The 23,351-nt window shown below is 36.4% G+C and overlaps 1 protein-coding gene across 2 annotated transcripts in view; it reads left to right on the forward strand.

The window, feature by feature from the left end:
- The window catches only part of LOC149834263 (nuclear pore complex protein), a 102,305-nt gene that overhangs the window by 68,493 nt on the left and 10,461 nt on the right, over positions 1-23,351 (forward strand). For both annotated transcript variants that reach the window (XM_090011301.1, XM_090011302.1), the window contains exons 18-20: positions 53-227; positions 703-859; positions 22,500-22,702. In XM_090011301.1, the coding sequence (XP_089867427.1) occupies positions 53-227; positions 703-859; positions 22,500-22,702 (535 nt within the window). The remainder of the gene's footprint in view (positions 1-52; positions 228-702; positions 860-22,499; positions 22,703-23,351) is intronic.

Raw genomic sequence — 23,351 nt, forward strand, 5'->3', positions numbered from 1 at the left:
TTCTTTTCTTATTCTGTTTTTTGAATCCTGTAATCATGTAATGTTTTGTCAGCAACATACTATTTAGGGAGTTTGCTCTGATATCTATGAGGAGAACTCCTAAAATGCCTGTAGGAGCACATATGCTACTGAGCTTCCTAGCTGAACCTTTGCAACAACCTACTGATACCCTTCTTATGGAGCAAGAGGATGACATTTCTGAGAACATGATTGAGTTCCAACATTGGGTAGGTACCAGTTCACATTGTTTAGTGAAAAACTTCTGCAATCAGTTGTTTACATAGAAACAAAGTTTACTGATTGATTCTGAAAATAGCTATGTTCTGTTTAACAATTTGTGTATCCAGATCCTAACGGTGAAAACTTATGATTTATTGAAAATAAAAATTTAAATTCCTTTTAGGAGAAATAAAGAAAAGGTAAATGTTACATTATTGTGAAATTTTAACCCGAGATCTTCATGGTAATATACTATATTTTTGTGTTTTTTCAATAAATTAGCATTTTGATATTTTTTATGTTTTTACTTTTGTTATTATTTATTTAGGACTAGCAAAGATTTTCCTGAGAAAACTGCATATTTTTCTAATTTTTCCAAGGAAAACCCAATATTGGCATATTCCCAAATATGGTACTGGTGACTGTGATCCGAATGCTCGGAATGTCTTGTTGGACTGAACAAACCTTTTCTTTTTATGGCAGCAAGAATTCTATTCTTGTGATGCTACATATCGACGTTGGCTTAAAATAGAGTTGGAGAATGCAGCTATTCCTCCACTTGAACTTTCTAAAGAAGAACGAGAGAAAGCATATATTGCTGCCAAGGAGACGCTTGACACATCATTGGCTCTTCTGCTGAGTAAGTTCTCCTGTTTAATGGTGTAATTTTTCATTATTATGTCTGTGCTTGTGCTTAAGGCAATCTGCCAATGGAGGTGTAATGAAACACACGGAAAAACAATAGAGAACCCAATATGGGTTAACAAGAATTAAAAACAAGTGCACAAGCACTAATTCACCAAGGGATATCACAATCACAAAAAAGAGAATAAATACAAAAGCACCACAAGGGCCAACACAAAGTAAAAAATAAATGTTCGGTTGATAAAATGCTTAGAAAAGTGTTAGAGGATACAAGAGAGAGGGAAAGGGGGCGGCCCAACTAGTCGTTGGGCTAGCCTTGGTCTGCCCCAACAGCCATATCTCACAAAAAATAATAAAAGGAATAAAGAAAAAAAGGAAAAAACAATAAAAGAAAAAAGCCTCTACTGGGCTGGTACTTATTACATGAGTGAAATGACTGAAATACCCATGATGGGTATTTCAGTTTACATAGAACAGAATTATATATATATATATATATATATATATATATATATATATGTACAACAGCATATAATTTAACAGGAGGATGCTTGGGGTACCACTGGCATAGTGGAAACCATTCTTATTAAGAAGATCACCAAATGCTTGAGGCTTAATTGCATGAGATGTTGAAGATGCTATTCTTTTGCAAAAAAAGTATGGTTTTTCGCAGGGTTTGTGGAAACTGCATGGTCTGTTTTCTCCATAGCTACACCTTTGTGAAAAATGGCTCAGATTGGTTGAGGCTGGTCCTTTTGATACAGTGAAGTTGATGCTGACTAGTACACAGTCAGATGAGACCCATGGCTCATGAATTTGTCTGTGTTTGTTTAAGAGCTATCACTATATCAGTCGTTGCTTACATGTGCAAATATATGTATGTTGGGACTGCTGCAGTTGATTCAATCTGCTGTCTCGTGCATTATCCTGCTTATTGTGGTCCCGTATGACACAAAGACAGCTGAAATAAATGGAAAAAGCTGCAAGATTTAACATTCTTGCAGTGCAAGAATAAAATGATCACTAGCCCTCCAATTGGCTGTGTTTATAAATGCCATTTTTTATCTATATTTATTTTAAAAAATATTTGTAATTAATTCTATTTTTATTTCTTTAACAGGTTTTCATAAATAGAAATAGGGAACACCTCTTTTTTAGAAGCAGGATTTTTTTATTTCTATTTATTCTGTTTAAACCATCCCACTTGCTTCCTCTTCTTTTCTCTCTTTCTGACCCAGCTACCTTCTTCAATGGAAATTTTTTTAGCGACCAGAAAACCATTTAATGGTAGAAATCACTTCACCACCACCACCATCTCTATGTCCACTACTACCACCAGTACTGTCATCCCACCACCACTACCGCTCCTTTTTCAACACCAAAACCACCGTCACCGCTGCCTCCACTAAATCCCCTTTCAAGTTTTAACACCAAAACCACCATCAGCCCATCATCAACCATCCACCTTTAAAATTGTCTTCAATGATACAAGGGCTAAATCCTCACAAGAGATGTGCACAAAAGGCACTCAAAGAACACTTGAACTATTAGAAAAGTCCACCAGATTCATCAACACAGAAAGCAAGGATGAGAGAAAGTAAGAGAGGATGCTGCAGCAGCAAAAGGAAAACTTCTTTTCTTAGCATAGAAGTCATGCTGTATTTCATATATTTATATAACAGAAACTGGGTTGGGTTAAATATGTTGGATCCAGACCCAAACACAAAATACACAATAAAATACAAAATACACAACATACAACTAGAGAACCCGATCCAGTTCATTAACTGGATATATGATACAGTTTTAATACCATGGACAACTTGCCTTTGAGATACCAAAATTGCGCACTCTTAAGTCCTTTGGTGAATAAGTCAGCAACTTGATCTCCTTTTGGTACATAGGCCGGAATAACTTCTTTGTCCTCTACCTTCTGTCGAACGAAATGTTGATCAATCTCTATGTGTTTCGTTCGACCATGATGGATAGGATTGAAAGCAATTTGAATGGCACCTTGATTGTCGCAAAACAGATTTGCAACCTTCACTTTTTCTCCTATCTCGGTTAATAAATGCCTTAACCATGTAACTTCGGCAGTAGCAGATGCCATGGATCGGTACTCAGCTTCTGTGCTAGAACGTGCAACGACACGTTGCTTCCGACTACTCCATGCTATTAAGTTTTCATCAACGAATACACAATACCTGAAAACTGATTTTCTATCGTCTGGATCTCCTGCCCAATCTGCATCTTCATACACTTCTAGTTGTCTATGTTCCCCCTTTGTCTTTGATTGACGATAAACAAGCCCATCTCCAAGAGTCCCCTTCAAGTACCAAAGAATTCTTTTAACTGCATTCATGTGTTATGTACGTGGGTTGTGCATGAATTGAGAGACTTGATTCACTGCATACACAATAACCGGTCTCATAAAAGTAAGGTATTGAAGCATTCCAACTAAGCGATGATAGTACTTCGAATCTTCATAGATCTCCCCATCTTGAGCACTAAGTTTATGGTTTAACACGCTAGGAGTATTCAATGGCTTGCAATTCTTCATCCCTGACTTCTCCAAAAGATCCAAAGCATACTTGTGTCGAGTCAACGAGAGGCTAATATTTTGTCGATCCACTTCAACCCCCAAGAAATATCGTAGGACACCTAGGTCCTTCATTTTGAACTTCTGACTCAACAAGATCTTTGTGGCCCCTATATGTTCACAAGAACTCCTTGTAATAATGATGTCATCTACATATATGAGAAGCAAAGTACTAACCCGGTGTTCTCGAAAAATGAACAACGAATGATCAAGTTGGGAACGAACGAATCCATATCGTTGAACTTCGATAGAAAAACTATCAAACCATGAACGAGATGCTTGCTTTAGCCCATAAATAGCTTGTCGTAACCTGCAAACATGTGTTTCAGGATTATTTTCTGCATAACCCAGAATCTGCTCCATGTAGACTTCCTTCTTTAGATTTCCATGTAAGAATGCATTTTTAACATCAAGTTGGCTAAGAGACCATCCATGCTGAACCGCCAAGGATAACACAAGTCGAATGGTTTCCATTTTTACAATTGGACTAAAAGTCTCATCGTAGTCTTCTCCATATGCTTGCGTGAAGCCTTTAGCAACAAGTCTTGTCTTATATCTTTCAATGGATTCGTGAGGCTTGTACTTGATTTTATATACCCACTTAGACTCTACAACAGTCTTATCTGGAGGTCTAGGAACTATTTCTCAGGTCCTACATTCATGCAAGGGTCCCATTTCTTCATTCATAGCTTCAACCCATTTCGATGACAGAAAGGCTTGGGAGAAGTCGATGGGTTCTTCCTGTTTTTCAACCTGTGCAACAAATAATTGCATCTCTGTAGAAAAGTTCTCGTAGCTTACCCATCTTTCAATGGGATGTCTGGTCCTTTCTGAACGTCTGACCTGCTCAACTACGTGGGGAGTATGTTTGACCTGCTCAGCTATGTGAGGAGTATGCCTCCTATTCTCCCTAACATATACTGCCCTTTAAATCTTGTCATCTGAGCAAGATGTGCCAGATGTCAGAGCCACTTCTGCGATAGGAGACACAATAGATTCCTGAGCATTTGTCAACGCGTTCCCACTAGGTTCTGCATTGGCTTCCATGGACACATACTCATCTGTCACTGTACGATATAGAGCAGGATCATGTCAACATTTTGTGAGATTTTAATGCGTTGAGTGTCTGGATCATAGCATCGATATCCTTTATATTCATCTGCATACACAACAAATCTGCATCTACAAGCCTTATCCTGAAACTGGTTACGCTGAGAACTGTCGATGTTAACATATCATACACATCCAAACACTCGTAATTCATTGTATTTTGGCTGGGTACCAAACAACACAAAATAAGGAGTTAAATTATCCAACAATCTCATCGGTAAGTGATTTATTACATAAACCGCATAGTGGAAAACTTCTGTCCAAAGACTTAAAGGAATATGAGTATCATGCAACATACTTAGAGCACTTTCAACAATGTGACGATGTTTTCTTTCCGCGACCTCATTTTGTTGTGGTGTGTATGGGAAAATATTCTACGTCTTATCTTATTATTTTAGAGAAATTTAGTAAATTCTTTTGATAGATACTCTCCCCTTCTGTCACACTGGAAATGTTGGATGGTTGTCGAGAATTGATTGACAACAAGAGCATGAAATAAACGAAAGAATTTGAGCACCTCAGATTTATATTTCATAAAATAAATCCAAGTATATCTGGAATAACTGTCAATAAATGTGACATAATAACGACTACCAGACAAAGAGGGTTCTGGAGCAGGTCCCAAACATCAGAATAAACAAGTTCAAAAGGAAGAGAAGCTCTTTCATTTATTGAATTAAGGGGAAGTACATGACTCTTACATAGTTGACAACTCGAACAAAGCGAACCATCAATCTTGTTATATTGACTTAACTTTGAAATAAAACCGCATGACACAAGTTTCTCAAGAAAAGAGTTACTACAATGACCCAAACGACGATGCCCAAATATTTGGCTTATTATACGAAGGCAAACTCAAACAATCCTTAGAAGAATCCAATTTGAATGACTGACAATGGACGATTTTGACCCAACCTTTCGATCAGGTGAAAAAGTTTCTTTGAGGACATGTTTATTTTTCGCTCTCCCTCAACGAGCGTCTTCTTCGTGAGTGGATCCTTGACACAGACAAAAGAATGAGTAAATTCGATGCAAGAGTGAATATCATCAATAAGTTTAGAGACATTTTTTAATATTTTTGACTATATTAGGAGAATGAAAAACATTGGACAATTTTAGGGAACCATCAAAAAAAGGAATATTCACATTTCCAGTGTAAGTTATTGGATGGAGAGCTCCATCTCCAGTTTTAATACTTGCTTTTCCATGATAAGGTATAGGTTTTGAAATCTTACCAATATCACCTATCACGTGGGCTGCAGCTTCAGAATCAATGTACCAAGTTCCCTGATCACCCTGTTTGAAATTCAATCCTGACACGCTGATATTAAAAGAGTTTTGACGTTTTCTTCATCCCTTTGATTTTCTCCAGTTTTTTCCTTACTTGACGACCCTATGACATTCATTTTTCCTTTGTTTTGCGGGTTATGCCAATAATTTGCCTTAATATGTCCCTTTTTGTTGCACAGATAACATGTCGGGACATTTTTGAAATTTTGGTTTCCTGAAAACAAGCCCAACAGTGTGTTAGGCGTGGGGAACAATCCACGCCCCGCTTGATTATTTCTTATCTGTCCACGTTCTCCTTGAAAGTTTTCATGTCCTATCTCTGAATATGTTCCTATAAACGATACTTCTTGGCTTCCTGAATTATTGCCTACATTTTCTCCTTTAATGGAAATTTCATATTGTAGCAATTTGGTCCGAAGGTCCTCAAAGTTAGGAAGTGAAGGAAGACACAGGAGAGATGTTAGAAACATGTGATAATCTGATCCAAGCCCGTTTAGTGTTTATTGTACTTTGTCCTTTTCAGAAACCACACAACCCACCATAGCAAACTGATCTGTAATGGTCTTCACTTTGTTCATACACTCTGTAACTGTCATGTTTTCTTTCTTTAAGAGTTGAAACTCTTTCTTTAAATGCAGAATTCTTGCCTCTGAATTTTGTGAATAGGTCTTCGCAAGTTGTTCCCACGACTCCATCGCTGAGCACTCATCTGGAATGCCTACAAGAACCTCTTGTGAAAGAGTAGAGGTAATGTAGGCTACAACTGCTTGATCTCGTTTTCTCCAAGTTGTAAAATCAAGATTTTGAATCAACCTATTACAAGCCTCCCCTTTATCATCCTTAACTTTCTGCACGATAAATTCTGTTGGCACAGAAATCGTTCCATTTAGGTCTCCATAGAGATCAAGACTCTTGATAAAAGGCAATATCTGCCTCTTCCAGGTCAAATAGTTGGTATTAATCAGTTTTTCGGAGATAAGCTGACCTAGAAAGCTAGATGGCAAGGTGGGAGAATCCATGAAAATAGAACTGGGGCAGGAAAGAAATGGAACTGGGACAAGAAAAATATAGGATAATGCATCTGAATGTAGGCAGCAATCAAACTGTCTCCCTTTTTTTAGGCAACCTTTAACTGCTGCCAAACACTCAAATAAAGAAACACAAGACTGGGTAACGCCAGGTCTGAAACAAAATCAGATCAGACTGAGACAAGGGGAAAAGGAGATCTGGAACGAAGAACGTCAGATCTGGACAGGCCAGATGCAGCAGCAGAAGGAAGAAATTTTACTTCAGGTTCAATATAAGATTTGGATCAGCAGATGGCAGGTTTCAGATTTGATTCCAGATCTGTTAACAGAATTCACGTCTGGACAGAGTCAAACCTCAGATATGTAGTTTTTTTTTTATTTGGGTCTGACAATCTGATGCAGATCAGATCAGACGTAACACAGAAAGAAAAGGAAGACAAAATCAAACGGCAGGCAAGGACTGATCTGGCGATCAGATCTAGGGCACGGGAAAGGAGTTCTCAAAGAAGGGAAGAGAGAAGAAGAATAGAAAGAGGTTGAGAAAAGGAGCCGAAGGATAGAAAGAGGAAGAAGCGACACACTTTTGGGAATCGATTCACTGCACAGAAGCCACGATCAAAGATTTTGCCCGCTCTGATACCATATTAGAAAAGTCCACCAGATTCATCAACACAGAAAGCAAAGATGAGAGAAAGTAAGAGAGGAGGCTGCAGCAGCAAAAGAACTTCTTTTCTCAGCATAGAAGTCGTGCCCTATTTCATATATTTATATAACAGTAACTGGGTTGGGTTAAATATGTTGGATCCAGAGTCCCAGACCCAAACACAAAATACACTATAAAATACAGAATACAAAACATACAACTAGAGAACCCGATCCATTTCATTAACTGGATATACGATACAGTCTTAATATAATATGCACAAAGGCATAAAACAACACGAACATGCACAAAGGCATGAAATGCCACAATATATTAGAAAATGGAAATGCTTGAGCTCTCAAGTTTGAATACAACAAAGGGGAAATACCCCTATTTATAAGGAGTCAAAAGGAGGCCTTCGAGGGGCCTCCAACATAGTCGTTGGAGCCCCTCCAACTCTCACAGATGTGATCGTTGGAGGGGCCCAACGACTATATTGCCCCCCCCAAGGTTTGACCAAATAAAAAAGAAAATAATAAAAAAGAAAAAAGAAAATAAAGAAAAGAAATAGCAAAAAATAAATACAACATATTCCTATTAGAATATGTGCAAAATAAAAAAGACAAAAATACCCTTGCCGAGTTTTACAAGATTTACTATATATATATAATTATAGATATATAGTAAATCATACAAATATGAGACTACATTTTAACATCCCCCGCAAGTTTGCCCAAAAGAAAATTAAATCTCGGGGAGCAAAGCGCCTTGGTGAAGAAGTGTGCTAGTTGATATTCAAATGTCACATATAGAAGATCAATAACCTTCTTCAAATATTCTTCTCTAACATAATGGCAGTCCATCTCTGTGTGCTTTGTGCGCTCATGAAAAATATGGTTCTTGGCAATGTAGATCGCACCCTTAATTTCACAGCATAACTTTGTTGGTTCTTAAATATGAACTCCCATATCTTCTAGCAGACGTCGAATCCATACTATTTTCATGGTTGTAGATGCCATGGCTCTATACTCTGCTTCGGTGGAGGACAAAGAGACCTTTTGTTGCTTCTTGCACCTCCAAGAGACCAACGATTCACCTAAGGAGACACAAAAACCAGTGGTGTAGTGACAGTTATTGGGGTCACTTCCCCAATCAGAATCAATATAGGCAATTAATTTTAATTCAGAAGATGAAGACAAAAATATTTCCTTATTTGCAGTTCTCTGTAAGTATCTGATGATGCGAAGAACAACACTCATGTGAACCATTGTGGGAGCATGTTGGAAGTGACTGACAATATGAATCACATATGACAAATCAGGTCGTGTGATGCTACGATACATCAATTCGCCCACCAATTGTCTGTAAGGAGTAGGATCGGTCAGAGGAATCCCGTCAATTTTCATTTTCGAGCCCACTATTTCAGGAGTTTCACAAATTTTATCACCTGAGATTCTTGATCTGTCAATAATCTCACAAGCATGTTTAGTTTGAGATAGAAAATAACCACGTTGGGAGTAAGCAACCTCAATACCCAAGAAATATGTCAAAAACCCTAAATCTGATATTTCAAATTTTGAAGTTCAGACGAATTTAATGTTCTTGACTCATTTGACATCATCACCTGTTATTAATATATCATCAACATATAGTAATAATATGACAATACCTGCATCGGATTTTTTGATAAATAAGGCAGTATCTGTATAACATGAAGAAAAACCATTTTCTAACATTACATTGTTAAATCTGTCGTACCAGGCTTTGGGAGCCTGTTTTAACCCATAAAGAGCTTGTCGAAGACTAAGAACTTTATCTTTAGGAAATTTTATACCTGGTGGAGCATCCATATAAACTTCTTCATTAAGGTCACCATTTACAAAAATATTTTTAACATCCATTTGAAAAGTATTCTATTTTTTAATAGATGCAATAGTGATAAGACATCTGATTGTAACCATCCGTGCTACAGGTGCAAATGTCTCTTCATAATCAATTCCATATTCTTGACCATAGCCTTTCGCGATTAAGTGAGCTTTATACCTCTTTAGAGATCCATCACTCTTAGTCTTAACTTTAAACACTCAACGATAACCTATAGTTTTCTTTTCAGGAGGTAGAGTTTGAAATTCTCATGTGTTAGCTTTCCTAAGGGCTTTGAGTTCATTTTCCATGACTTCTTGCCATTTGACATAGTTTTTTGCTTCCCCAAAATTTCTTGGTTCAAAATAAGAATGAATGGCACTAAGACAAATTCTATATTTATGTGAAAAAGAGTCAAAAGCGACAAATCTTGTTGGAGGCTTCCTATTTCTTTCAGATCGTCTGGTGTCATGTGTGGGAATAGAATCACTATATTGCTCAATTGCACTTCTGAAAGTATTTTTATCTCTACGCGAATAGGTTATGGGGTCATTTGTTGTTCTGTCTTCTTGAGTACTTGATGAGTCAAAGTTATTAATGTCTGTTTCATTGTCATTATCATGATTTGATGATATTTCATTATCACTAGTCATATCATCATTACTAGATAATAGGTCAAATAAGACAGAATAGTATACATTTTCGTGATGAGAATCATTCTTTTCAAAACCACTCTTATTTTTTAAAAACGTCACATTTTTTGAAACATATAACTTATCATTTTTAAAATCGTAACAACGAAAACCTTTTTGATTCTCAGAATATCCAAGGCACATGTAATAACTTTAGGTGAAAGTTTATCATTCTTATCTGTACGAACAAAACATTTGCAACAAAATAATCACAATCTTTTATAATCTGGTTCATTTTTATATAGGGCTTCAAAAGGAGATATTTTACCCAAATTTCTAGATGGTAAACGATTGATAAGATAAACAGATACAAAGAGCGGCTTCGGTCTAAAAGTTTTTTGGAATATTTTGAGCTATAAGAAGAGTTCGGGTGGTTTCAATGATATGCCTATGTTTCCTTTCGGCCAACTCATTTTGTTGAGGGGTTTTAGGACATGACCTTTGATGAACAATATCACTATCTTCAAGATAGTTCTTGAATTCATTTGAGAGATACTCTCATCCGGAATCAGTTCTAAATATTTTTAATTCGCTATTAAACTGATTTTTTATCACTACATGATATGATTTAAAGCATGAAAAAACTTCATGCTTATGTCTAAGAAAATATATCCAAGAATACCTAAAAAAATCACATAATAGGCAAACCCTCATTTTGAAACAACAAGTGCCTATCCCCAAACATCCGAATGAACAATTTTGAAAGGTTTAGAAGTAAACATGGATCTTTGTTCAAAATGGATACTTCTCATTTTTTCAAGAATGCAATCATTATAAGAGAATGTATCTTTATAATTTTTTTAGCAAAATGTAAATAAGATAACTTAATGGACATGTAGGCATTAGTAGGGATGGATTTCAGAGTATCCATGGAGGCTATGGTATAGGAGAAAGAAATGAAAGTGGAGAAAAGATTTTAGATTTTGGTTTGTCCTATGATATGATCTTAGCAAACACTTGGTTTAGTAAGAGGGAGTCTCACCTAGTAACATTTAAAAGTGAGGTTAATACGAGTCAGATAGATTTTTTCCTATTTAGAAAGAGAGATAGGGGTTGTTGTATCGATTGTAAGGTTATATCGGGAGAAAGTGTAGCTACACAACATAGTCTTAATTTTAGATTTTAGAATTATAAAATGCTGCAAAAAGGATAGACATAGGATAGATCCTACAATTAAGTGGTGGGCACTGAAAGGAGCTAAACAAGGAATGTTTATAGAGTAGGTAGTTAAGAAAGCTTATTGGTTTCTCGATGAGGACTCAGAATCAATGTGGATTAAGATAACGGTTGGCATGAGAAAGGTGACTAAGGAGGTATTTGGTGAGTCTAAAGGTGGTGCACCGCTAGGTAAGGATACATCATCGTGGAACGAGGATGTCAAATTAGCTATTAAGGTTAAAAGAGAGTGTTATAGAAATCTAAGAGTCGTGATAATGAGAATTTGGAGAAGTATATGATAGCAAAGAAGGAAGCTAAAAAAGTGGTTCGAAACGCGAGGGATAAGGTATAGAAGGAGGTTTATAACAAGTTGGATACCAAAGAGAGCGAGAAGGATATTTATTGGCTTGCAAGGATGAGAAATAGGAAATTGAGGGATCTGGGTATGGTAAGATGTATCAAAGATGAAACGCAAAGGGTTTTAGTCAAAGATGAGGAGATTAAGGAGAGATGGAAAGATTATTTTGATAAGCTTTTTAATAGAAGACATGCTCAGGATCTTGGAGACTTCTCCATTTCTTTTCATGAGATGAATCGTGACTTCATGCGCAAGATTCAAAAGAAAGAAATTGCAGAGGCTTTGAAGAAAATGAAATCAAGAAGGGCAATTGGCCCGGATGGTATACCTATCGAGGCTTGGAAATGCTTGGGTGAGAAAGGTTTAGAATGGTTGACAAATCTTTTTAACAAGATTTGACAAACAAGATTGCACAAACTATCGTGGTATAAAACTCATGAGTCATACTATGAAACTTTGGGAGAGGGTGATTGAGTATAGGTTGAGGAAGGTTGTCATGATATCGGAGAATCAATTTGGTTTTATGCCTAGAAGATCAACTATGGAAGCTATACATCTTCTTAGACAACTTATTGAGAGATATAGAGAGAGGAACAAAGATTTGCATATGATTTTTATTGATTTGGAGAAGGCATACGATAGAGTACCTATGGATGTTCTCTGGTGGTCAATGATGAAGAAAGGTGTTTCTCTCAAGTACATTAGTATAATTAAAGATATGTACGAAGGAGTAGTAACCAATGTTTGCACTTTTGGAGGGGTGACAACCAATTTTTCTATAACGGTTGGGTTACATCAAGGATCTGCATTAAGCCCTTTCCTATTTGCTATATTGTTTTGATTGATGAGTTTAGAGCCGGAGTTAATGCTAAGTTAGAATTATGGAGACAGACATTGGAAGCAAGAGGTTTTAAGTTGAGTAAGAGTAAGACAGAATATATGAAATGTCGGTTTAGTACGCAACAAAGTAGTGATGGAAGTGTAGTGAAGCTTGGTGTGCAAGAAATACCGGTGGATGACTCTTTCAAATATTTGGGATCTTTCATTCAAAAGTATGGAGAAATTGATGGAGATGTAAATCATAGGATAAAAGTTGGGTGAATGAAATGAAAAAGTGCAACAAGAGTGTTGTGCGATCGTAGAATGCCATTGCAGTTGAAGAAAAAGTTTTATAGGACGACAATTAGGCCCACTTTACTATATGGTACGGAATGTTGGGTTGCCAAGAGACGTCATATTCAAAAAATGAGTGTAGCTGAGATGCGTATGCTTTGATGGATGTGTGGAAATAAAATTAAAGATAAGATTCGAAACGAGGAGATAAAATAAGATGAGAGAGAATCGTTTACGGTGTTTTGGACATATTCGGCGAAGGCCTAATGATGCTCCAGTTAGAAGGATGGAGAAATGAGAAAATATATTAGTTAAAAGAGGTCGGGGTAGGCCTAAGAAGACTTGGATGGAGATGATAGGAAAGGATATGAATGCTTTGAACCTCACCGAGGACATGACATTGGATAGAAATGATTGGAGGAGAATGATTCATGTGGAATACCCAAAATGATTTTCTTTTTTGGTTCATATCGCCGACCCCAATTGTTTTGGGATGAAGGCGTAGTTGTTGTTGTAAATAAGATAACTTGGTGATATTGGGATGACCAAGTCTTTTATTCCAAACATTTATATCTTTATGTTGTGCAACATTCTAAAAAAAGTTTTAGGAACTTGAAGAGAATCCATATAGTATAAGTCTCCCTTCCTAGAGCCTTCTCCAATCAATTTCCCGGACCTACGATCCTGTATTAAACATTTATCATAAGAAAATTTAACATCACATCTATGGTCTGAGAGTTGGGAAACAGAGAGAAGGCTCAAGTTTAATTTTGGTATAAATCTAATTTTATGAATGAAAAAGTTTTGAATTTCAAAATTCCCAACTCCTTTAATTTCAAGAGAAGTCCCATCGGCGGTAGAAACAAAGGATGTTGAACTATTTTTTGAATATTTGGAAAGAGAATACATGTTTGGAGACATATGAAAAGACACCCGAATCCAAAAGCCAATAAGTTTTACCTGGAGGAGAGATGGAAGACACGACAGCTCCCGAGTTGGCTCCCTTGAGAAGAGGTTGAAGAGCCTCCATAATTTGGTTTAGAGAAAGCGCTCCACTTGAAGAGGTCTCCTCCTTTTGTGGTTGAGAGGTGGTGGCCATGACTAACAATTTCTTCCACTTGGGGCAAATAGGTTTGATATGCCCCTGTCTTTTACAAAAATGACAAATAATTTTGCTATAATCATTTTTCCACTTTGTCCACCATTTCCTCATTGATTTTGATTCTTAAAATGAGGGGGACGATAGGCTCTCAAATTGTTTCCGGGCCTAGACACCGCATTGACCTCATCATTGTCTTCGAAATTGGATAGAACCGCAAGCACATTAGACCCTTGCTTACTTATGCCCATCCGGGTTTCTTCTCCACTTAATTTGGTGAGAACATTCTCAAGGGAAGGAGTAAAAGATGACAAAAGAGAAGACCTTATTTGCTCAAATTCGAGCCTTAGCCTATTCAAAAAATTGAAGAATCGATCTTCTTCTAATTGTTTATGTCGAAGTTCAATCGCCTCTCCACTCCATTTTCGTTCGAGCATAGCAAGCTCATCCCAAATGGAAGAAAGTTTGGCGAAATATTCCACAATGGTCATTTTGCCTTGAAGAAGAGTTAGAACTTTCTTTTGAAGATAATATTTATGGGACAAGTCCCTGGAAGTATACATTTTTTCTAGATACTCCCATGCTTGAGAAACTTTTTTGAATTTGATAATATTTGTGTTGATTTTGGTCTCAACGGAAGAAAAAATCCAAGACAATATTTTGAAATTCTTTCCAACCCAAACGTGGTAGTTGGAGCCATTGAGTTTAAAACCAAAAGAGAAGTGAGACTCTTTTTCACCCATTAGAGAGTAAAGATGAGAGAAGGAATACGTACCACAAAAAGATTTTTAGAGCTTACTTGTCGTGAAGCCCTTCTAAAATAATGAAGGAGGAGATGCCTCCACCCCAATCTCCAAGAAGCCAAAGACACATTTTTCGAAGCACTTGAAAAACAAAGAATCACACAATCTTCAATCTTTAACCAAGCTCTGATACCATGTAAAATTGTCTTCAATGAGAAAATACGCATACAAGTGCTAAATCCTCACAAGAGATGTGCACAAAAGGAACTCAAAGAACACTTGAACTAATATTTACAAAGGCATAAAACTTAAATGAGATGATGATCTTCCAAACACGATCTGAGATTCGAAATGATGTCTTAACAAGACATTTAAGCATAACCCTTAAGAAGGGTATAAAGGGAACAAAAGGAAAAAAATATTCTTTTATTGAACAAAGAGAATGCAATGCTTAAGAAGCATTGTTCAATGTAATACAAGAGGGGCTGAACCCCTATATATACATAGTATGAGAGACTCAATAGTGTCGTTGGACTCGTTCCAACGACTCTAAATAGAGTTGTTGGACTGGAGTCAAACAACTCTATTGCTAGTCAAGTCTTAACTAAGACTTGACTAGTTATGTCATTCTAGTTCAAATTGAACTAGATGACAAAAAACAAAAAAAATAAAAATACAAAAAAAGAAAAGAAAAAATATTATATATATATATATCTATATGTTTACAATTTTAACACTCCCCCTCAAACTTAGGGTGCAATGAGTGAAAGTTTATCTAAGAGAAAGTGAAATCGGGGAGCAGCGAGCGGCTTTGTAAAAAAGTCTGCTAATTGATATTCTGAAGTAACATATGGCAGATCAATTGTCCCATGTAGATATTCCTCTCTGACGTAGTGACAATCCATTTCGATGTGTTTGGTGCGTTCGTGAAATGTTCTGTTACTTGCAATGTAGATCGCACTTTTGTTGTCACAATACATCCGTGAGGCTTTTGTTGCTTCAGCTCCCATGTCAGCATGCAGTCGTCGGAGCCAAACTACTTCCATGGTCGTGGTTGCCATGGCTCTGTATTCAGCTTTGGTGGGTGATAGAAATATTTTTTGTTGCTTTTTGCACCTCCACGTGATTAATGATTTACCTAAAATGACACCATAACTAGTGGTTGAGTGTCCGTTATTGGGATCACCTCTCCAATCGGCATCAGTATATGCAAGTAAATCAAGAGATGAGGAAGAAAACAAAAAAGTCCTCGTGAAAGGGAGGACTGGATGTATCTGATAATACGCATGACTACTTCCATATGAACAGAAGTAGGAGCATGTTGAAAGTGACTTGCTGTGTGAACAACATGTGCTATATCTGGTCTGGTATTGGATAAATAGGAAAGTGCCCCGACAAGCTATCTGTAAGGAGTAGGATCGATAAGAAGTTCTCCATCATCAATCTTCATTTTAAGATTAACAACTTCTGGAGTGTCTACTTTCTTACCATCAGTAATACTAGACCTGAAAACAATGTCAAAAGCAAATTTAGTCTGAGATAATAAATATCCTCTAGGAAAATAAGCAATTTCAATGCCTAAAAAATATCTCAATAAGCCTAAATCTGTCATTTCAAAATGAGATTTAAGAAGTGTTTTGATCATTTTAACTCCCTGTTTATCGATTTCAGTGATGATTATATCATCCACATAAAGAAGAAGCACAATGTTTCCTGCATCAAAATTCTTAACAAACAATGCAATGTCAGTTAAACAGAATTGAAAACCAATATCAATCATAGCACGACTAAACCTATCATACCAAGCTTTTAGTGCTTGTTAAGTCCATAAAGAGCTTTTTCTAAGCGAAAGGCTTTACCCTTAGGAATACTTAGACCAAGAGGGGGTTCCATGTATACTTCTTTAACTAGCTTTTCATTTAAAAAAGCATTTTTGACATCCATTTAAAAAATGAACCATTTCTTGATAAAGGCTAAGGCAATTAAGGTTCTGACAGTTGTCATACGAGCCACAGGAGCAAAGGTTTCTTCATAATCAATGCCATATTCTTGGGCATAACCTTTGGCTACTAATCGTGCTTTATATCTTTCAAGAGTACCATCACTATTGGTTTTAGTTTTATAAACCCATCGACATCCTATAATTTTCTTCCCTGGAGGAAGATCTTGAATAGTCCATGTAAAAGCCTTTTTTAGTGCATCTAATTCAGCTTTCATGGCTTCTATCCATTTGACATCATTTTTTGCTTGGAGATATGTAGATGGTTCTTCATATGAGTGAATTAATGCAATGACTGCCCTATATGTAGGAGAGAAGGACTCGTATGACACAAACTTTCCTGGAGGCCTCGAAACTCTGGATGGCCGTCTAGTTGGAATGTCAGAATATTTTTCAAGTGCACATGGAGGATTAGACCCTTGTCGCCTGAAATATTGGATACTAGTGTCTCTATGAACTTCTTTATTGTCAACATTATGATCAAGGTCAATAATTCCTTGATTCTTATCAAAGTTATAATCAAGATCATATTCATCAGATTTTGATGTCAGATCTAATAAAAAAGAGTACTCAGTGTCATCCATTGGTTTTTCAAAATCGAAGAAGCTCTCTTTTTCGAGAAAGGAAACATTTCTAGACACATATAATATATTATTTTTGAGGTCAAAACACCTATAACCTTTCTGATTTTCAGCGTATCCTAGAAAAGCACAGGGAATTACACGAGGAGAAAGTTTATCATTTTTGTTGGTAAATATGAAACATTTGCACTCAAATATTCTCAGTCTAGAGTAGTTTGGAGAAACGTTCATAATTTTTCAATGGGAGTGATATTTTGTAAAGAAGAGGATAGCATCATATTAATCAGATAGGTAGCAGTTAAGGCGGCTTTTACCCAAAAGTCTTTCAGGACTTGATTTGCTATTGATAAAGTCCTAGTGGTTTCCATAATTTGATGATGTTTACGTTCTGCCTGCCCATTTTATTGAGGTGTATAAGGACAAGATCTTTGATGTGTGATGCCATGCGACCTAAGATAATTTTTAAAATCTGTGGATAAAAACTCTCCCTCTGAATCTGTGCGAAAAATGGTAATATCATTTTGAAACTTGTTTTTAACCATTTTATGAAATGTTTGAAAGTATGAAAATACTTCAGACTTATGTTTAAGAAAGTAAATCCATGTATGCCGAGAGAAATTATCAACAAAAATAAGATAGTAAGCAAATTCTCCTTTAGAAATTACTGGTACAAGACCCCAAACATCCAAGTGTACTAATTCAAGTGGTCTTGAAGAAAAAAATGTTCTGTTCTGAAATGGTAATATTTTTATTTTGCCAAAAATACAATCTTTACAGTCAAATGATTCAGAGTTATAAAATTTTCCTAGATTTGGAAAAAGTTGGATTTTGGCTATATGTGAATGACCAAGTCTCTTATGTCACAGTTCCAACTCATTTTTCTGAATATTATAGCAAAAAAACATTCTTCGGCATTTCTAAAAAATCCATGTAATAGAGTCCTCCTTCTCTATGGCCTTCCCCAATCAACTTGCCTGACTGGTGATCCTGTATCCAACAACCACGTGAAGAAAATGAAATATTACACCCATAGTCAGAAATTTGAGATACAAATAAAAGATTTAAATTCAATTTGGGAACATATCTAATTTTTGAATTAGAAAATTTCTTTGTTTTATAGATTTTTTCAAAATTTCGTATTTCTTCTATTTCAAGAGAAGTCCCATCAGCTATAAAGACCTTTGATCTATGTCACATGGGTGCGGATGCGGGTGCGACACGGGTGCGACCCAATTTCAAAAAACTTGGACACGGGGACACGGGTATATATATATATTTTAAAAAATATATATCTATATATATATATTTAAAAAAAATATATCTAAGACCAAGACTGTACTGAGCACAGTTTGGTAAAGACAGTCTTGGTAAAGATTGTGCAGAGCACAGTCTTGGTAAAGACTGTGCTCAACACAGTCTGGTAAAGACAGTCTTTACCAAGACTGTGCTCAGCACAGTCTGGTAAAGACACAGTCTTTGGTAAAGACTGTGCATAGCACAGTCTTGGTAAAGATTGTGCTCAACACAGTCTGGGTAAAGACTGTGCAGAGCACAGTCTTTCTTTCTAAAAGTATATATATTTTTAAAAAAATATATAAAAGATAATTTTTTTAGTTTTTATAAATTTTTTGTCCTAAAAAATGAACAAAAATAGACTCGGTCAAAGTTGACCGAGTCCAAAACGTGGACGGACTCGGCCTCGACTCGTTGACCGAGTCTGACTCGGCGTTGACCGAGTCCGAGCCAAGTCCAAAGCCGCACCCGTGTCGGGGCGTGTCGACTCGGGTGTGGCGCCTCCTTAGTCGAGTCCGTGTAACATAGCCTTTGACACACTTGTTTTGTTTTTAACATATTCGGATATACTTTGATTATTTGGAGTCATATGAAAAGATGCACCAGATTCAAGGAGCCAAGAAATTTTACCTGGATTGGAAAAAGATGAGGCTGCTGCGCCGGTTGAAGCTTTAGATGAAGAATGAGCACTTTTGATGAGAGGCTGAAGAATCTCCATTAGTTGGGCCATGAAAACTGGTGCATCTTGATCTTTGGGCTCCGATCTAGCAATTGTAGCTCTTTTCTCTCTCAGCTCCTTAAGTTTGGGACATTGTGGCCTGTAGTGTCCCGGTTCGTGACAATGATGACAAATAACTTTCTTCTTGTCATAGTCACCGTTTTGACGATTGAAGTGAGGAGGTCTATAAGATCGAACATGATTCCCTGGTCTAGACACAGCTAGAACAAAATCATATTCAATTTTAGAAGAACCTTTTCGGAGACGGTTTTCTTCCATTGTTAATTCTTCAATAGTTTCAACAATAGAAGGAATTTTTTCCCGGTGAAGGAGGGCCGATTTAGTGGTTTCAAATTCCGCCCTCAAACCAATTATAAACTGATAAAAATGTTCAACATCGAGTTGTTTTTGACGAAGCTCGATGTCTTCGGCACAATGCTACTTAGTTTCTAAGAGGGAAAGTTCTTCCCAAAGTTCGGACAAACCATTGTAATATTCACGAATAATTTTGTCTTTTTGGGTCATCGTTTGAACCTTTTCTTGGAGATTGCACACGTGTGCAATATCTTTAAGGGAATACATATTCTTAAGGTAGTCCCATGCCTTATCGGCATGATCAAACTTGACAAGACTTGAGTATTTTTTAATGTCAACGCTATTAATGAGCCATGACATTATCTTCGCATGAGATATTCTCCACTCTTTTCATTTTTTCTCGTAAGAGGCTAGAGTCTTGATTTTCTCTTCTTCCGATAAAGGAACCTCTTAATCTCCCTCTTTTTCAGTAAGTGATAACTTAGGTTTCGAATCAAAACCATCCACAATCCCCCGTAGGCCTTTTCCCCATATATGGTGCTTTATGATTGAAGCCCATGTTACATAGTTTGTATCGCTCAATTTCATAGGCATGATAGTGACTTTATCATTGTCATCCATCGATTACAAGGAGAGAGAAAGAATAGGGATAGAAGAGAAACAAGAAGAGAAGTGAGAAAAATAAAGAGATACAATACAACAAGACATGAAATCTTTCCCAACGAAGTGATAAAACACTTCTTCTTCAACTGGCGAACACTTTTAAAAGCGGGCATGGAAACTGAGGCAGCAAGATGTAGAATCTTTCCCAATGAACTGATAAAACACTTTTTCTTCAAGTGATGAACACTTTTGCAAGCGGGCACAGAAATCGAGACAGCAAGATGTAGAATCTTTCCCAACGAAGTGATAAAACACTTCTTCTGCAAGTGATGAACACTTTTGCAAGTGGGCACGGAAACCGAAGCAGCTTTTCTTCAAGGACTAATACTTTCACGGCTTTGATACCATGAAATGAGATGATGATCTTCCAAACACGAGCTGAGATTCGAAATGATGTCTTAAGAAGACATTTAAGCATAACCCTTAAGAAGGGTATAAAGGGAACAAAAGAAAAAAATATTCTTTTATTGAACAAAGAGAATGCAATGCTTAAGAAGCATTTTTCAATGTAATACAAGAGGGGCTGAACCCCTATATATACACAGTATGAGAGACTCAATAGAGTCGTTGGACTGATTCCAACGACTCTAAATAGAGTTGTTGGACTGGAGTCCAACAACTCTATTGTTAGTCAAGTCTTAACTAAGACTTGACTAGTTATGTCATTCTAGTTCAAATTGAACTAGATGACAAAAAACAAAAAAAATAAAAATACAGAAAAAGAAAAGAAAAAATATTATTTATATATAATAATAATAATAATAATATTATATATATGTTTACAATTTTAACAAAAACAACACGAACATGCACAAAGGCATGATATGCCACAATATATTAGAAAATGAAAATGCTTGAGCTCTCAAGCTTGAATACAACAAAGGGTAAATACCCCTATTTATAAGGAGCCCTTGGAGGGGCCTCCAACGTAGTCGTTGGAGCTCTTTCAACGGTCACAAATGTGACCGTTGGAGGGGCCCAACGACTATATTGGGCCCCCCAAGGTTTGACCGAATAAAAAAATAATAATAAAAAAGAAAATAAAGAAAAGAAATAGAAAAAAAAGAAATACAACATATTCCTATCGGAATATGCACAAAATGAAAAAGACAAAAATACCCTTGTTGGTTTTACAAGATTTACTATATATATAATTATACATATATATAGAGATACATTTGCATATATACGTGGTATATATGCAAATGTATCTCTCTCTCTCTCTCTCTCTCTCTCTATATATATATATATATATATATATATATATATATATATATATAGAGAGAGAGAGAGAGAGAGAGAGAGAGAGAGAGAGAGAGAGAGAGAGAGAGACTACATTTTAACACCACCAACCTATCACCTCTATTCTTGAATTCTATTAAAATCACAGTCGCAACATCTCCTAGTCTTGAATGCTCTAAAATTAATCTGGAAATTTTTTTGGTATGTCTTAAAAGCATAATCATTTGGGAGGGAATCTTTCGGATCTTTTTAAAAGATAGTTGAGTTCAATAGTCTAAGGAGTAAAGAAATAATATGGTATGAAGTATGAACTAGCTTCTCCAGCTCGTCTCTGCTCTTCTGGTCTGTAATGACCATTAGGATATCATCTGGGATATGGAATGCAGTTGATCCACCAGTCTACATATGCTTTTCATGGTTTTACCATGAGTTTGTCAAACATGGGATTCATACCTGTGTCAGTGTAACTAAAACCATATCTTGGATGCTCTTGCTGGACTTTATCATTATAGTGTGAATTAGTGATAGTGCCATCGTCCAGAAGGCAGCATTGTCAAATTTCTAAACCATGGATTTTAAAGTTTATTTCCAAAATTTGGACTGTTAAGAAGATGATCCATGTACTGGGTCAGCCTTATGAAATGATATTGTATATTCTTGTTGAGAAGAAGACTTAATTATTTTCTTGTATGTCTTCACCATTCTTACCCTTATGTAGTTGAGACTCATCTACATGAGTCAACACAATTCACGATTTTTTTTGTCTTATTTAGTCTTATCTACTGATTGTGTTTTAGTGAATATTGAGGCTTTGTTCTTGTAATATAAATTATGAGTTGTTATTTGTAGAATGATGGCAAAATGTGATACTCCAAATTTATCAATAATTCAAGGCTAATAATTCATTCTGACTTGTCATTCTTGTTGGCGAACAAACATGAAATGTTGGTATTGGCATTGGACTTGAGTGACTTAAATTTCCAAGTATTTGCTTTTATGTTTCATGGTAATAAGTTGATCAAAATATTTTCCTGACATAGATGTATACTCTCTGTCTCTCTCATTGTATGTGTGTGGACCAGGAATTGTAAATTGTGTTTAAATTTGATATTATTTGTTCTATGGCAGGGAAAGAAGCACCTTGGCTGGTGGATAGTCCAACCGATTTCAACAATCCTGCTGACCATGTGTTTCTTGAGTTGCATACGACATTGATGCTTTGTCTACCAACAGGGGAATGTGTGCCGCCAGATGCCACTCTTTGTACTACATTGACAAGTGCTTTATACTCTTCTATTAATGAAGAAATTGCATTAGCTCGCCAACTTCTGGTACGGTTGTGTTTTTTGTGCTTAAGCTGGAGAAAATTGTGCCTTTATTTTAATAATTGCTGTAATCATAAGACAAAAAGTTCCAGATTATATTATTCCAACCTACGTGTGTTATTGGATAAATAGGATTTCGAGTCTTTTGTTACATGTTTATTCATCATTTATGCATTTGTTAACATGGTGTTCCATCATTCTGTGCATTTGGGATAATTAATTTTTCCTAGTTAGTTTTGTGTTCTTTTTTTTTTCTCTTGGTGAAGATTAAAATAATTTTGTTAAAAACATAATCACAAAGAAACAAAGTTTTACAAGTTAGGGTGACAAGATGTCACCCTTCAGCCATTCTGTTCAAATTAGAAGATTGAGATCTAGTCTCAGCCACAAAAGGTTGGCACCATGCCATCTAGGCACAAAATACATGAGAGTTTCTTTATCGTAAAAATGTGAAGAGAAATTCTCCCTGACTGTGTCACTCAGACACACCATATGACCCAACATACCCGTGCCAACACAGCCGTACACAGGTGCAGGTAGCAGGCACGACAAGGTACATTTTGGGTCTGCTCAGATCAGATCCATCTAAGACCCAACCCCAATACCAAGTTTTTTCTTTTTTTTTAATGCAGTTTGACACTCGGTAGGAAGGAAG

The sequence above is a fragment of the Nuphar pumila genome, chromosome 6, assembly GCF_984573655.1.
Source record: "Nuphar pumila chromosome 6, dmNupPumi1.hap1.1, whole genome shotgun sequence".
Classification (NCBI taxonomy): domain Eukaryota; kingdom Viridiplantae; phylum Streptophyta; class Magnoliopsida; order Nymphaeales; family Nymphaeaceae; genus Nuphar; species Nuphar pumila.